At 34.5% G+C, this 15288-nt stretch overlaps 4 protein-coding genes across 4 annotated transcripts; 2 read left to right on the top strand and 2 right to left on the bottom strand.

Annotated features, from left to right (window-relative positions):
* The first annotated feature begins 3424 nt into the window (after positions 1-3424).
* Positions 3425-5453, top strand: Dhrs4 (Dehydrogenase/reductase 4). The gene is made up of 4 exons (XM_075305415.1): positions 3425-3747; positions 3806-4208; positions 4993-5127; positions 5203-5453. Exons 1-4 carry the CDS (start codon positions 3497-3499, stop codon positions 5371-5373), a joined length of 960 nt encoding a protein of 319 aa, XP_075161530.1. The 5' UTR covers positions 3425-3496; the 3' UTR covers positions 5374-5453.
* Positions 5454-5945: 492 nt separating this feature from the next.
* Positions 5946-6948, bottom strand: CHMP2B (Charged multivesicular body protein 2b). Its single transcript, XM_075305809.1, has one exon. It carries the CDS (start codon positions 6870-6872, stop codon positions 6231-6233), a length of 642 nt encoding a protein of 213 aa, XP_075161924.1. The 5' UTR covers positions 6873-6948; the 3' UTR covers positions 5946-6230.
* Positions 6949-11118: 4170 nt separating this feature from the next.
* Positions 11119-11896, top strand: Tcs5 (TP53 regulating kinase). Its single transcript, XM_075307901.1, has one exon. It carries the CDS (start codon positions 11161-11163, stop codon positions 11839-11841), a length of 681 nt encoding a protein of 226 aa, XP_075164016.1. The 5' UTR covers positions 11119-11160; the 3' UTR covers positions 11842-11896.
* LOC142236663 (pentatricopeptide repeat-containing protein 1, mitochondrial) lies at positions 11849-14446 on the bottom strand. Its single transcript, XM_075307900.1, has 5 exons — positions 13941-14446; positions 13325-13880; positions 12531-13265; positions 12298-12472; positions 11849-12238 (listed from the first exon to the last, which is right to left on the bottom strand). The coding sequence occupies exons 1-5, from the start codon at positions 14314-14316 to the stop codon at positions 11897-11899; spliced, it is 2184 nt and encodes a 727-aa protein (XP_075164015.1). The 5' UTR covers positions 14317-14446; the 3' UTR covers positions 11849-11896.
* Between the last annotated feature and the right edge of the window lie 842 nt (positions 14447-15288).

Raw genomic sequence — 15288 nt, 5'->3', positions numbered from 1 at the left:
TTGTAGTAATTGCGCTAGTAATTCTCACATACACTTGTGGAAAATTAAACACGCCGCTAAATGTATATTTCTCAGTACACCTAAAGAATATTCGAATTAAACACAAATGACCATATGCAAAACAATTTATTGACAGTTTATCAAAGGAATTTCTATGGTAAAAGTAAGCTTGAAGTTTTCTATATTTTTTTTTTGTAGTTTCAAAGTATATGAGTTGCAGGTGTATTTTAATCAAATGTTTTTCTAATGTAAGTTATGCGAAACTTCGGCCAGGCCTTTTCTTAATTATTGACCACCATGGATAGAATAAATTTATTCGCAACTCATAGAATAAAAGAAGCTCTTAATAATAAATAGTAAACACTGACTGATATTTTTTAGCTTACAAAACGACAGCTATTTTAGCATTTTTTGATAAAGCAGCTTATAATCTGCTATTTGAAAAAGTATGCCTATACGAGGACGGTTCGGAAACTTCTTAGCCTATTAATGAAAGAGAATAGTTAGTTTTTCAAAAATATTTTTATTTTTCAATATAATCTCCTGAAACTTAAATACACTTAGTCCAATGCTTTTCTAGCAACTTAGTCCAATGCTTTTCTAGCAATTCTTAAAATCCCGTGTAAAAATTGGTGGATCTGGCCAGATATTATTAGATCTCCTGCCATATCTGATTAGATATGATAGTATATGCAGGCAGATCTGGTCAGATCCGAAAAATGGTAATATCTGATCAGATCTAATTCTAAAGGAAATATAACACTATATATAACATATCTCCGTAGATCTATTTATATCCACAACCATATCTGAACAGATGTAATTATATATACTTAGATATTATTAGATATGATCAGATCCACCGATTTTTACACGGGTAGTTTTCCTCAATGTCTTCAAAATAGTGGTTTACAACTGTAATTGCATCTTCATTTGAGGTAAAACGCTTGTCAGCAAGGAATTTCTCGTACTTTAATTCGTTGATTTTAGCCATTGTTAAAACACTCTTGTGCGCTGGTGCGTTGTCTTGATGAAAAATTATTTTTTTGTGTAAGCCAGGACGTTTTTCTCGAATTTGAACATTTAATTGATCCAAAATGTTGCAATAGTACTCTGATTTTTTTGTTTTACCCTTTTGCAGATAGTCAATCAATAAAATAGCTTTGAAGTCCCAAAAAACCGTTGCCATAACCTTATCAGCCGATTGCATTATTTTTGCCTTCTTTGGGGCACTTCCTCCAGCTTCAGTCCATTGTTTGGATTGTTCTTTCGTCTCTGGAGTATAGTAATGGATCCATGTCTAATCAACAATTATGAAACGACGCATTCTTATGCGTTTTTGATCGACCATCTTGCAGAAAGCTTTTTCATCTGTAGTTCTTCATGCAAAATTAAATGGACTCGATCATTTGAGATGGCCATGATATTAGCAATTTCACGCACTTTTATTCGTCGATTATTTAGTACCATATCATGCACTTTGGCTACAATTTCTGTTGTTGTTGCTGTTTTTGGACGTCCACTACGTGGTTCATCTTCAATACTTGTACGAGACCACGTTTACATTCAGCAACCCAATTTTTTCACCTAACACATTCACCATATCATTATGAATTTCTTGTCCCAATAAACCTTTTTTATGTAAATATTTAATGACAGGACGCATTTCTAATTTTTCCATTGTAAGAAAATTGCGGATTCGTCTTTTTTGAACACCTGTTTCTATATGAAGGAGTTGCCAGATCGAAACAAAATTTAACAAGTGTTCATAACAGAGATCGAAGTTTCCAAAATACTTAACTTTTTTCTGTTTATATCGCGCTTTTTGTGCTAGGCTAAGAAGTTTCCGAACTGCCCTCGTACTGCTGAAAAGTCAATAGTGTGCTTACATTTTCGACTGATTCTACTGCAATAAGCCCCAAAGAGTCGAATAATACATATTGGACCTTTAAAAACCTCAAACATTAAAAAATTTAAAAAAAGTAGTTTTAAATCTTTTATTACCGAATTAAACGTAATGTCTTCACTTTTTTCTTCTTTTTTACTGTACTAACAGTATGTAGAAAAAATTGTAATTTTGAGGGCCGACCCTAATTTTTTAACTAATTGCTGTATGATTTTTCTTGGTTCTTTAATTATGTGCAAACGGCCTTATGAAGATAAACGTAATTTGGCCTATAATATCTGTTGAAGCGTTAAAAATATAAATAAGGAATCCGAAAAAATATCTGCTACAGTTTTTGAACGAATGTAAATTCACTAGAAAAGTACACTCATAGAAAAAAGTCTGCTAAAAACAGCAGTCGATATCTGCTGTTATATTTTTGTACTTCAGGGCCAAGTGAACTACAATTTATAAAATTTTTAGGTTATAAATTTTCCCCAAAGCATATTAAAGAACCAAAAGTAGTTTTTTGTATATTTTTGCACTGTAATATACCTACAATCTCCTAAATACGATCAGCAAACATTTTGTTTGCTGTTATGCCTCAATTCGATAAATATTCAGATTTTTGGTCAAATACTATAGATATCCATAAAATATTGTTTTAATTATGTTAGGATAGCTCCTAAGTTGACATTTTATTTGTTTTAGCCAAAATAAAAAATGTTTTAGTGTAATCGAGCTTAAAAAATAGCAGGAAATGTTTGCTATTTCAGCAAACAGTGACTGCTGTCCCTTTTTCAGCAGACTTTCTGCTGTTTTAGCAGACTTTTCTGCTGTCCCTACTAACAAATTTCTTTGGGTGTACGTTATAAAAATGGTATTTGCGTATTTTTCGTTGATTTAACGAAGTTAAAAGAAATGCATTTCAGTGCCCACTAATATGGAAAATATTTACATCATACTTAGATTACAGCATCTACTTTAAAATAACGACGAGAAATAAATCGAAACTAAGTGGGAAGTTAGAGTTTGGCGTCTTTTGGCCTCTGTACTGGACATCGGTGGTCAAGGGTTAATATATGACCCAAAAAGAGATCGTAATGTAAATCTCATTTCAAATATTCTTTTAATTAAACGGATCATGAGATTTTTATACACTAAAGATGGGTATTAAGTTCTAGTTTAGCCGCTAATTTTCACTAAAGTGAAAACTAAATCAGTAAAAAAAGTCATAAAATTATACACATTTGTTGCAGATTTCATTATAACTTGATGGGGAATATACCAAAGCAAATTTTCACAAAGTTTGTATTCAATAAAATGGATAAATGGATAGAAAAGTAATCGTAAAAAAATTACGATTTTAGCGGCTAAACTCGAATTTAGTACCCACCTTTAACCTCTATGAAAAAGTGGCAAAAAAATGTTCTCACTGTACAAAATGGTATGGAAAATCCCATATATTTACATATTTTCTCTAATATTTCAGTCAGCTGTTGTATTCTCTCAAATACTTCAATCAGTGGTTGTATTCTCTCAAATGGTGTTCCATAAGTATAGCATATCTATCAAGTGTATTAACGAGAGCGATAGCTATATTCCGTGAACATGTTGAATATTATTAAGCAAACTCACAAAACAGCTCCGCAAACTGTGTCTTTACTTAACGATTATACTGGGTTCAAAGTTCTCGCTCCGTTTAGTATCTACAGTAATTCAGGCAATCGCTACAAGATTAAAATTTCCAGCAATATTTGCCAAAACCAGAAGCGATTTTTAGCCACCAGTAATATAACACAAGTGGAAAGTATGAAACGTCTACAAGGAAAAGTTGCAGTAGTAACAGCATCAACTGATGGGTAAGTAGGCAGTTTATACAGAGTCCATATGTATCATTCATAAAATTTTTTATTGTAGAATTGGGTTCTCCATAGCCAAAAGACTAGCCCAAGATGGATGTAATGTAGTCATTAGTAGTCGTAAACAAAATAATGTCGACAAAGCTGTTATGGAATTGCGTAAGGAGAACTTAAATGTTCTAGGTTTAAAATGTCACGTTGCAGAGGCACAAGATCGGAAACATCTCTTCGATGAGACAATGAAAAAGTTTGGCAAAATTAATATTTTAATATCAAATGCCGCCACTAATCCGGCTGTAGGTGGCGTACTTGACTGTGATGAAAAAGTATGGGACAAAATTTTTGATGTTAATGTCAAATCATCCTATCTATTGGCCAAGGAAGCTCTGCCTTTCTTGCGTAAGGAGAAGAACTCTAGCATTATATTTGTGTCTTCCATAGCAGGATATGATGCCTTTGGTGTAAGTATTTGTCTCTTATCTTCAAATTGCTATACGTATAAACCAAATTTGAACTTTTAATTACATAGCGATAACGATTAAATGTATTGATTGATTATTCACCTATTGATTTCTCTTCAAGAGATATTCTTAATATTTTGTTTTATACAAATCAGCAAAGGGCATATGGATTATATGCATTCATAGAAAACATCAGCTAAAAGCATAACAAAAAGACAAAAGAAAAAAATTAGCCCTCCCAACAGCCTTTAACATAGACATAGAAATACGTCTGGGGAAGGTCTTAACTCCCATCAGAAAAAGTTTAGCCCCCAGAATGTGAAATCCTATTTACGATTTTACACTGCATATTATTACTGTATTTTAGATATGGAGCTATAGCCCCAACTGAAAATTGCCTAGGTACTAATGATTATAGGGCAGAAAAAACTATTTTCGGTTCTTGAAAATAAACATAAACATTTTAAATTTCGAAACCACATTTCTCTTCAGCAAGATATTACTGCGTGTAATATGATAAATGTGTGCTATGAGATTGTCTCAAATGGCTAAAGACCATGAACAATAAAATTAGCACCTCTACTGTTCTGTGGTTTATACTATGTTCGGTTTTCACGAAGAAAATCTGTTTCATTTCGTGGCTTCTTTTTTAATATTCTCATCGCCATGTTTTAATTACTAAATTTAAATCCAATCATTATATATATTTTTTTATTTATATATTATATTTTTATATATAGACCATGTAATTTTCTTTTAATTACTTAATATGATTTGCCTTTAGCTGCTTGGCGCGTATTCTGTAAGCAAGACTGCATTAATTGGACTCACCAAAGCTGCCGCTAAAGACTTGGCTCCAGAAGGAATAAGAGTTAATTGTTTGGCACCCGGAATAATCAAAACCAAATTCTCTAAAGCGGTAATAAAAAAGCCGGAAATTTTCATTGATAATATGCATATTAATTTTTTTATTCCCTTGTGTTTTTTTTTCTAGCTATACGAAGACGAAGCAGCCAACGAGCAAGCACTTTCAAAAATTCCGCTAGGTCGCTTAGGTCAACCTGAAGAAATGGCAGGCATTATTTCGTTCCTTGTTTCCGATGATGCTAGTTATATTACCGGGGAGACCATTGTAGCTGCAGGTGGCATGGCCGGACGTTTGTAAATAGCATTTTTTGTGGTTATATGTAAATAGTTATGATTTTTGATACAAATAAATCTGATAAAAAAAAATCCACAATAGATCCTGTCAGCTAATCATTGCACCACAGTAGTGCATTGATTAGCATTCTCGCATTGCATACAAAGGGACATGGATTAAATTCCATTTTCGACCGAATACGAAAAGTTTCTCTACTAACAGCTGCTCTAAGTGGTTTTAGCAAAATAAAGGCTATAAACATTTCCTCGACATTGAGCTAAACATGGAATCGGGCAGCACTTAGTGATAAACGAGAAGTTCACCACTGTAGTATCACAATGGACTGTATAGTCTAAATGTGCCTAAAAAACGGTCTGACACTATACCTAACTTAATCTAGCTTCAGGTTCCCTTTTTCTATGTACATTATTCATAGTTCGTGTTATGGTATTCATTGAAAGTTTCGGGACTCCTAACCGATGAGTTTTCCTTGTTGTTTCTTATGGCTACCATTTCAAGTTATCGAAAAGGCCGTTTTAGCTGTAATGGTAGTATGTAATGTTTAAGCCCTTTTTTGTTAATAGAAATTAAATATGTTTTTAGTGTTTTTCTATGTAATATTATACGATTTTTATTGGAATACATATACATATATGACATTAAATCAGAACTAAGTAATATAATGCATATCCCTCAGCACAATTGGTAGGCCACATGATAGTCACTTCTTAAAAGCTAAAAGTAAACATGATACTGAAAACAATGAATTTAGCCATTGGAAGAAAAACTTGATAAAATCAACTAAATTTCATATAAATATGATTTCCATAACAACAAAATTGTGGAAAGTTCCCACTTCCAAAACCAATAATTGTAAATTTCTATGTAGATCTCAATTTAGCCAATTGTGCTGCAATGTCTTTATCCGTACGCTGATCTTCCAATTCGCCCATACCCGTCGACGGTATTGTAGACATTTTTCCTGAGATTTCAATGCCAATCTCGTCGAGAACTTGATTGACAATTGCATTTGATTCTTCTTCGTCACCAGATTCAGTTAGCATATCATCCAAAGTGTCATTTATCATTTCATCAGTCATTTCCATTTTCATATTTGCCTGTTGGAAGTTCCTAACATTGGCAGCTATTGCCTCTGGCTTCATTATTTTATTCATATTGCTCATTGTCTCTGCAGTGGAGCTCATCGCATTTGTCAAAGCTATATTAGCGCCCATGTTTTTATTCTGATAGCCAATGGATGTTATTTTACTGTTTGCCGCATATGTCCTGGCTTTTTGTTTCCTTATTTCGATCAATTGTTTGGCCAGAATACGACAGGCATCTTTATTCCCTTGAGCTGCATTTTTCTTGATTTCCTGTTCGAGTTTCTTTTCTTCCTCCTCCAGTTTTCGGCGCTCCCTCTCTATGTCGCGGGTAGCTTTTCTTAAATTTCGATCATTTTCTCGTTGTTGTTCTTTAACGGTTGGTTTTTTACCAAAAATATTGTCGAAAAGATTGGACATTTCTTATGTTTTAATTATTTCGAAATAATTTTTATAATGAATGATTCATTTTTGATAAACAAACAAACAGCTGATATCGGTGATGGCATTGTTGTGATTATCGTGAATGATTTATTTTTGGAAACCGCTTATCCGAATTAACCGTTTACATAATCCGATTTATTTTTATAGGGTGTGTGCGAGATCGAAAAAAAGCTTATTTGATCGACAAAGGCTCAACGAGTAGACATTAATACTAATAGCCTGTTTCTGTATGTCGAACCAAGGCATATTAAAGAGGTAAAGTCCATAGACCAAGAAAATATAGAGACATACTTTGATAATTCACCATGGTTTTGTTTATTTGCAGTGCGCAGTCATTCCACTCAATTGCGCAGTCAAGTGACTCAATTTATTTGTTTGAAAACGACAATTACCGTACAAATCAGTCAATTTGTAGACGAAAAAGAACCATCTACAGTGTGCACACAAACTACAGCGCTGTGAATTAACTTGAGATGTCTATACCTTCCTTGGTCTATGGTAAAGTCATGCAATCAGGTGACTAATATCGACATTCATCTTGTCAAAGGCTTTGTTTACGTTTAGTAGGTTTGTTTACATTCTTTGTGTACATAAATATTGCTTTTATTAACAATGTGTTACAATACAACAACACTACACATACACAAAATGTCAACTTAAGTGACCTGTCATATTATGGTGTTTTCTTTTCTTATGAAAAATGCGCACTTTTTTTGCATTTTGGCCGGAAAATTTACTTTTTAGGTTCTTTTCTAAAAAAACAGGCAAAAGTGCGAAAAGGCTTCGAATTGTGTTGTGAAAATAGTGCCACGCATAGAGGCAAATTACGGGCATTTTCAGCACTGCCAACAAACGAGAGTGCTGCGATTGCCCTGTTTCCTTCTTTGAATTCTTTTCTGCCCGCTGAAATGATAGCATTTTTTTAGGTTGCTGGTAACATTTTAAAAATGCGCATTCTGTACAGACAAAATGACGGCAAATCACATTCTTCAGAAAAGAAAACACCATTAGTTTGACTTCTAAATATCATGGGGTGTACACACGCTTGCTCTTAACTTTACCTTTAATTAATATGCCTTGATGTTGAACGAGCACTATCGATCGACTGAAAAATGCATAGAAACAGCTGATTTTTTGTTATAAATTCAGCTGTTTCTTTCTATTTCAGTCGATCGATAGAGCTCGTTCGACTGATGCGCTTTACAGACTATCAGTTATTCCGGACGACAGTGCTCGTGTCAAATATATCCCATATATTGTGCACAATATAAGTTAAGTCCGAAGGCATAATCGATACTGCTGCATGTTTATGGGATCGATAACATATTTACCGATTATTTAGTCATCGCCGACAAGTCGCATCGATCCGACACACTGTAAGATTCCTTACAAACACCGACATTCCGTCCGGAATAACTGATAGTCTGTAAAGCGCATGAAATGCATAGAAACAGCTGATTTTTGGTTATAAATTCAGCTGTTTCTTTCCATTTCAGTCGATCGATAGAGCTCGTTCGACATACAGAAACAGGCTGTAGGTTCACACTATGCCTGAAATATATATATTTTTTTGAAAGTTGTGAAAGTTGTATAATTCCTTCCAGCATTTCAGTTCGATTTTAGCGATGGGCACCGTTAATTGTGATGGGGAAAATGTACCAAACGAATTTGAAAGCATTTGCCATCACTATTGTTAGAAGAGCCATTTTGATATTTTGTAAGTACTCTTCCAAAATTTTTCGAATTTGACGGCACTTTGTACAATTCTCAGTAGTTGTGGGGATAACTCGAACTTTGAATACCGGCAAAAAGAGCTTAAAGACTGGAAGCAATTCGATTAGCTTCATTTTGCGGCTATTTTTTTAATGAATTTAATAACGCATAATTGTTTTTTAGCGATAAAACATTGAAAATCGTGTCTGTTCTGGTACACACATGTACAATTTTCGTGTGGTGTCACACTTAAAAGGTTTTCTGGCCAACAATATACACCGTAATAGACCTGAAAAATGTACACGAACATTTCTTTTGTGTAGGCTTAGTGTACAGCCATCGTATGCAAAGTTAGAAGTTTTTATAACAAATAAATAACAGATTCTGAAACTTTAATATGTTTTTTATAAATATTTGCAAATTTTATTGGGAAAGTCACTTATAAAGGGTGATTCTTTTGAGGTTAGGATTTTCATGCATTAGTATTTGACAGATCACGTGGGATTTCAGACATGGTGTCAAAGAGAAAGATGCTCAGTATGCTTTGACATTTCATCATGAATAGACTTACGATCTGCCACAACGTCGAATTTTCAGTGAATGGGCCCTAGAAAAGTTGGCAGAAAATCCGCTTTTTTATCGACAAATTTTGTTCAGCGATGAGGCTCATTTCTGGTTGAATGGCTACGTAAATAAGCAAAATTGCCGCATTTGGAGTGAAGAGCAACCAGAAGCCGTTCAAGAACTGCCCATGCATCCCGAAAAATGCACTGTTTGGTGTGGTTTGTACGCTGGTGGAATCATTGGACCGTATTTTTTCAAAGATGCTGTTGGACGCAACGTTACGGTGAATGGCGATCGCTATCGTTCGATGCTAACAAACTTTTTGTTGCCAAAAATGGAAGAACTGAACTTGGTTGACATGTGGTTTCAACAAGATGGCGCTACATGCCACACAGCTCGCGATTCTATGGCCATTTTGAGGGAAAACTTCGGAGAACAATTCATCTCAAGAAATGGACCGGTAAGTTGGCCACCAAGATCATGCGATTTGACGCCTTTAGACTATTTTTTTTGGGGCTACGTCAAGTCTAAAGTCTACAGAAATAAGCCAGCAACTATTCCAGCTTTGGAAGACAACATTTCCGAAGAAATTCGGGCTATTCCGGCCGAAATGCTCGAAAAAGTTGCCCAAAATTGGACTTTCCGAATGGACCACCTAAGACGCAGCCGCGGTCAACATTTAAATGAAATTATCTTCAAAAAGTAAATGTCATGGACCAATCTAACGTTTCAAATAAAGAACCGATGAGATTTTGCAAATTTTATGCGTTTTTTTTTAAAAAAAAGTTATCAAGCTCTTAACAAATCACCCTTTATATGGCAGAAACCACGATTTTAAAAATTCATCTAAAATTTGAACCGAAATTTCCTCTGATTGGTGTATAAATTTTGGGGTTGTGTTAATCAGCTGATTTTCAGTGTGTTCGAAACTATAATGTTGCCACAATTTTTAAAAGTTAACACAAAAAAGTTTTAAGCAAAATTATCTTTGATTTTTGTGAATACTATCCGCTTTAGTAAACAAATCAAAGGTCTTTTTGAAAATATAAGGTAATTAAATTATAACTTTTACAAAATCAATGGGCTAAGAAAAGTGAATTTTACCAAATTTATTGCATGAAAAATATGGCATCTTCAATTCTGCAAAGTGTTCTTGGTGCACAAATCACTGAGCAAATTAAAAAAACTAACGCCGCCAATATCTTTCTGCACATGAAGGTCGCCACGATAGAAAATTTGTTTGCAATATTATTGTAAATATTAAGGCAATACAAATGAGAAAAACCTTAACAGAATAGTTAATTATGCCCACTATAATTAAATTTCCTTTAATGTATGGATGTTAAAAACTGTTTGACCAAAACCAAAATAAAAACTATAATTAAATTTCCTTTAATGCATGGATGTTAAAAACTGTTTGACCAAAACCAAAATAAAAACTTCTCCGCCGTCAAAAACGAGAACGACACGGAGATCGTTTGTTCATGCGTAAAAGTGAGGAGGGATTTGAAGCATCACGCAATTGTCGCCTTGTTCTTGATAAATTGCTCCTCTCCTTACATTATTCACTGCTAACAAAAATCCGGCAGGCATTTTATGGCTTTGAATTACGCACTTACTTTTAATTTTTTATGTTTATACCGGCAAAATATGTTTTGTTTATAATTTCTGTCTGCAAATAATATGGCTTGCAGAAAAAAATCAGCTGTCACATTTTTCGATTAAAAGTCCGAATAAAGTGTTCACACGTTTGACTCAGAACAACTAACTTTGTGTGTGGTGTGTAGAAAGTGTATAGTGTGGTGCACAATGCGGTGTGACCCAGAACAGGCATGATTATTTACCTTCACCTCACAATACTAACAAGTACGATTTTGCATGAAGTAACCGTAACCGGATAAATTTTGAATTATCGATCACCACTAAAATTTCACAAATCATATGTTTTCTATCACATTTTGTAGATACGAATTATTATAGAGTATACATGGCTGTAGAAATTCTGAAACAAGGAGCAGAAGGACGTCTGTTTCTAGGCGACTTCAAGGGCCAAAAGTGTCTTGTTAAAGAACGTTTTGTAAAGAAATATCGTCACCATGATTTGGATACTCAGATCAGTAGACAACGCATGAAGGCCGAAGCAAAGGCAGCAGGAAGATGTCAAAGCGCAGGAATTCTAGCGCCTAAAATATATCATATGGACCTAGCAGAACGAAAGTTGTACATGGAATACTTCGATAAGGCATTAACAGCGAAACAGTTCATACAAAAAGTTGTAGCCGAGAAAGATGAACCTGAAGAAGTCCTAAAGACATTTTGTACAAGGGTTGGTTGCCTTATTGGAAAAATACATGCAAACAATATAATCCATGGAGATTTGACAACCTCAAATATTCTAATAAATCCTAAAGAAGAAGACATTTTCCAAGACTATGATATAATTTTCATTGATTTCGGTCTAAGTCATTACAATCAAGGCACAGAAGACAAAGGTGTCGATCTATATGTCCTTGAAAGAGCCCTTTTAAGTACGCATTCTGAACAACCCTATTTGTTTGACTATATGCTTCAGGCTTACCGCAAGGATTGTGGCACGGATGAGCAATCTGTGCTTGCAAAATTCGAAGAAGTTCGGGCCAGAGGACGTAAGCGAACAATGATTGGCTAAGATACGATTCCAATATGGTTTCATATTTAATAAATAAATGTTAAAATACCTTAAATTATGTTAATCTGAAAGGATTTTTGGTATTGACAGTAGTTGGTTCTTTTTGTTGTACATCTTCAAGTAAATCAACATCGCCGTCATCCCCTCTAAGATTTTGGATTTTAATTTTTTTTATGTATTTTCGTAATTTCTGTTTGCCGGCCAGTTTTTCATTTTTGATAGGTTCAAGGCCGTCATTTGATTCTTCCTTGTATTGCTGATACGGTCGTTCTCTGATTTTTTTAATTGCATCGTCTATTTTCAAACTTGCAATGTCATGCTCTTCTTGATATAGACGATATTTATCGCAGAAATGCATATGTTCTTTCTTAAATTGTTTTGTCTTTGTCGATGGATGCTGCAAAAAAAAAGAAAACTTCATTTAGTATAAGATTGACACAATAGTACAGGACATACCCTTGCATCTATAGCTCTGGCACACTGCACATGGAAGTTGTGTAAATGCCTAAGGAATACATCATTTGGTTTGATATTTTCGTCTAAACTAATTTGCATAATTTCACATATGTAGGGAAATGACTTTTTTGAACACCCTTGACGTAGCATAGCACCTAATATTTGTATATTCATTCTAAAAGAATAAATGACTTTGAAATTGACATGCTGGGGAATATTCAATCTGAATGTACCTTATGTCATTTTGCCTCATTTGCTGTAGTAGTTCCCTAGAACTCTCAACTGTTGCGCATCCTAGGGCTAAAACTCCATATGTCACTATATCTGGATGTAAGCCTGCAGTCCGTATCATAGACAACACTTCTTTTCCTCCTTCGTAGTCGAAACGCATGGCCCTCTTCTTTATCAGAACATTAAAGAAGTCAATGTCAGCTTTAAGACCAATCTTACGTATATAAGTGAGTAGTTGTTTCTCGGCGGAATTAGTTGGTGGGATAACTTCCAACATCATGGTAAATGTTTCTATGTCAGGTGTAATGTGATATGATTTCATTTGCTCTAGAAAACCTTGTAGGCCTCCAAGCAGTAAAAATCGTTCGTGTGGCTTTGTAACTTCCGCCAAAGAAACCATGCTACCCAAATGTGGCTGAGCCGCTAACAAATTTGGTAATTCCAAGGCTATTGCATTTGTTTGAATGTGAAGAGAATTTGGTTCAGATGGGTTTTCATTTACTGTTGCTATTCTAGTATCACTCATTGAAGTTGATTCATTTTCCCCCATTTTAAGTTCTTGTCGGTTTGATGGAAGATATGCGACTTTGTCATGGAGAATTGTCTTCAGATCTTCTTCCATGGACTCAAGCTCACCAAAACCACAATCACGAACACATCTTAATACAGCGTTGAATGAATAGTAATCCGGTTGTATGCCTTGCCGCAACATTTTATGCCATGTAATAAGACTATGCCTAGAAAACCCCAAACATATAAAATAGTTAAAAAATGGAATCCAAATTTTTTTAATTACCTGAATCCCATTTTAGGATCGCTGGCACATGCCTGAAGTAAAAAATTATATGTTTCACCATTCATCTCTAGTTTCTTATCAACCATTTCATCAGCCAACATATATGCTGTCTCAATATCACCCCAACGACCAAAAGCCTTTAACATAGCATTATAGTTCCTAACATTTGGTTCATAACCCTTTTCCAAAAGATTTTCTCTTAAACGTTTTGCTGTTGTAATACCATCCAGACGTGAGGGGGCATTGGCACATGCATTGAACAGGGAGGTATATGTGCTTTCCTTTACTTTTAATCCACGTTGGCGCATTCGGTTATATAATTGGAATGCTTTCCGTGTATAGCCGGCTTTTGCACATCCACTTATAAGTAAATTATATATATAATTTTCAGGTTTAACGCGATCTTCTTTTAGCATGCGAATTTCTAGTACTTCTAAGGCTTCTTTCAGACGATGATTGTTCAGATGTTCCTTAATTATGGCTGCATATTCTTTGGTGCGCAATTGTTTGGAACGACGTGTAGGACGACTAATATATGCCTCTTCCGCAATATCACCTAAAAACAATTGATAAAGCAAAGTAGTATATGTTGCTTAAAAGAAATGGAGGAACTTACCTTCATCCTCTGGCATCGGCTCTTTAGGGGCATTGCCAAATGTGTCGGAATCCTCTGTCAAGTTACCAGTTACACTCTCGCTTCCCGATTTCGATGTGTTTAATATATTCTTGCTCTTGCTATACAACTCTTTATTGAAGGTTTCATTTTTCAATTGTGGCTGAATATTATTACTTTCTTTTTGATCGCTTTCCTGTGTTGATTGCTTTTGTCTATTAACTTCCCGTTGTTCACTGAAACCGGCATCTTTATCGTATACTTTTACATGGAGAAACCTCGAGTGCAACCAAGATGCATGTTGTTGCGTCACACAAACTTTTTGGTGAAGTCTGAACAAATGTTTTGTTGGTCCACATGCTAAAATTCTGGTAAACATAACTTGGTTTGGTTGTCTGGTGTGTTTTATTTAACAAATCACATTAATTTGTTTATAAATTGAAAACACACTTCCTTTTTCCTTACAATCAGAATCAAAAACAATTGTTTTTGATCAGAATAATCATATGTTGTGATTATAAATCCACCACGTTTATGTTTATAAAAGCATAATTCATGACATAACCATCAAGGTAGCGTTCATTCGCAATCCCAAGACCGAACACTTTTCATACGATATGAATTCTTTTCCGAAGGAAAAGAGTACGAACTTCATAGAAGAAGTCAAATATATTCAATCGGTCTGTCATAAGTAGTCTTGTGTCGTTCCGGAACGAACTAGTTCCAATGAACGGTTCACTAAAAGGAACGACTGTCACTAGTTCCATCTCTTTCGTTCTCATCGTTCCTTTTGTTTAGTTCTATTTTCCATTTACGATCCATCGTTCTTCGGATCGCAGTTTGATTTCTTTACTTCTGTTAGAGCTATTTACCAATTCATTCATTTTGGCGCGTATGTATTTAAACCATTGGCTGATATGCTGCTATTTAATAGAATCTTTAATTCCATCTCAGACTCTTCACAAACGACAAAAAAACATCGTAATTACTTCCAATGAATAATTTTGCACAGAGTATAGTATTATTCAATCCAAAAATCCATCCAAAGAGTTTGGCATCCTGAATTTAGTTATTTCCTTAAATTTTCCATTCCTTTAATTTTTGTATATTACTATAAACTATTTGAAGTAATTTCACTCAATTTTTCATATTTTTGTGTCTTTCAATTGACCACGAACTTCGTTACATAAAGTAAACAAACAATGTAATGTTTGTCTTTAGTAGATGACAGTGATGACAAATATACAAATCCGGAACGAAAAGGAACGATGGAACGATTTGAAGAAACTAGTTCCTTTGTACAAAAGGAACGATGAGTCCGAATCACTACGGTGAACGATTTTGCCCAAGA

This window comes from Haematobia irritans, chromosome 4 (assembly GCF_050003625.1).
Source record: "Haematobia irritans isolate KBUSLIRL chromosome 4, ASM5000362v1, whole genome shotgun sequence".
Taxonomy (NCBI): domain Eukaryota; kingdom Metazoa; phylum Arthropoda; class Insecta; order Diptera; family Muscidae; genus Haematobia; species Haematobia irritans.
Note: the sequence above shows the minus strand (reverse complement) of the source record. Positions and strands in the feature narration are given on the sequence as shown.

Excerpts from the sequence above, each read along its gene's own strand:
- Dhrs4 (XM_075305415.1), top strand. The coding sequence starts at position 3,497 with ATGTTGAATATTATTAAGCAAACTCACAAAACAGCTCCGCAAACTGTG. Across the intron at positions 3,748-3,805 it reads GTAACAGCATCAACTGATGG|AATTGGGTTCTCCATAGCCA; the intron begins GTAAGTAGGCAG and ends TTTTTATTGTAG. Across the intron at positions 5,128-5,202 it reads AAACCAAATTCTCTAAAGCG|CTATACGAAGACGAAGCAGC; the intron begins GTAATAAAAAAG and ends TTTTTTTTCTAG.
- Tcs5 (XM_075307901.1), top strand. The coding sequence starts at position 11,161 with ATGGCTGTAGAAATTCTGAAACAAGGAGCAGAAGGACGTCTGTTTCTA.
- CHMP2B (XM_075305809.1), bottom strand. The coding sequence starts at position 6,872 with ATGTCCAATCTTTTCGACAATATTTTTGGTAAAAAACCAACCGTTAAA.
- LOC142236663 (XM_075307900.1), bottom strand. The coding sequence starts at position 14,316 with ATGTTTACCAGAATTTTAGCATGTGGACCAACAAAACATTTGTTCAGA. Across the intron at positions 13,266-13,324 it reads GATCCTAAAATGGGATTCAG|GCATAGTCTTATTACATGGC; the intron begins GTAATTAAAAAA and ends GGGGTTTTCTAG. Across the intron at positions 12,239-12,297 it reads CCAGAGCTATAGATGCAAGG|CATCCATCGACAAAGACAAA; the intron begins GTATGTCCTGTA and ends TTTTTTTTGCAG.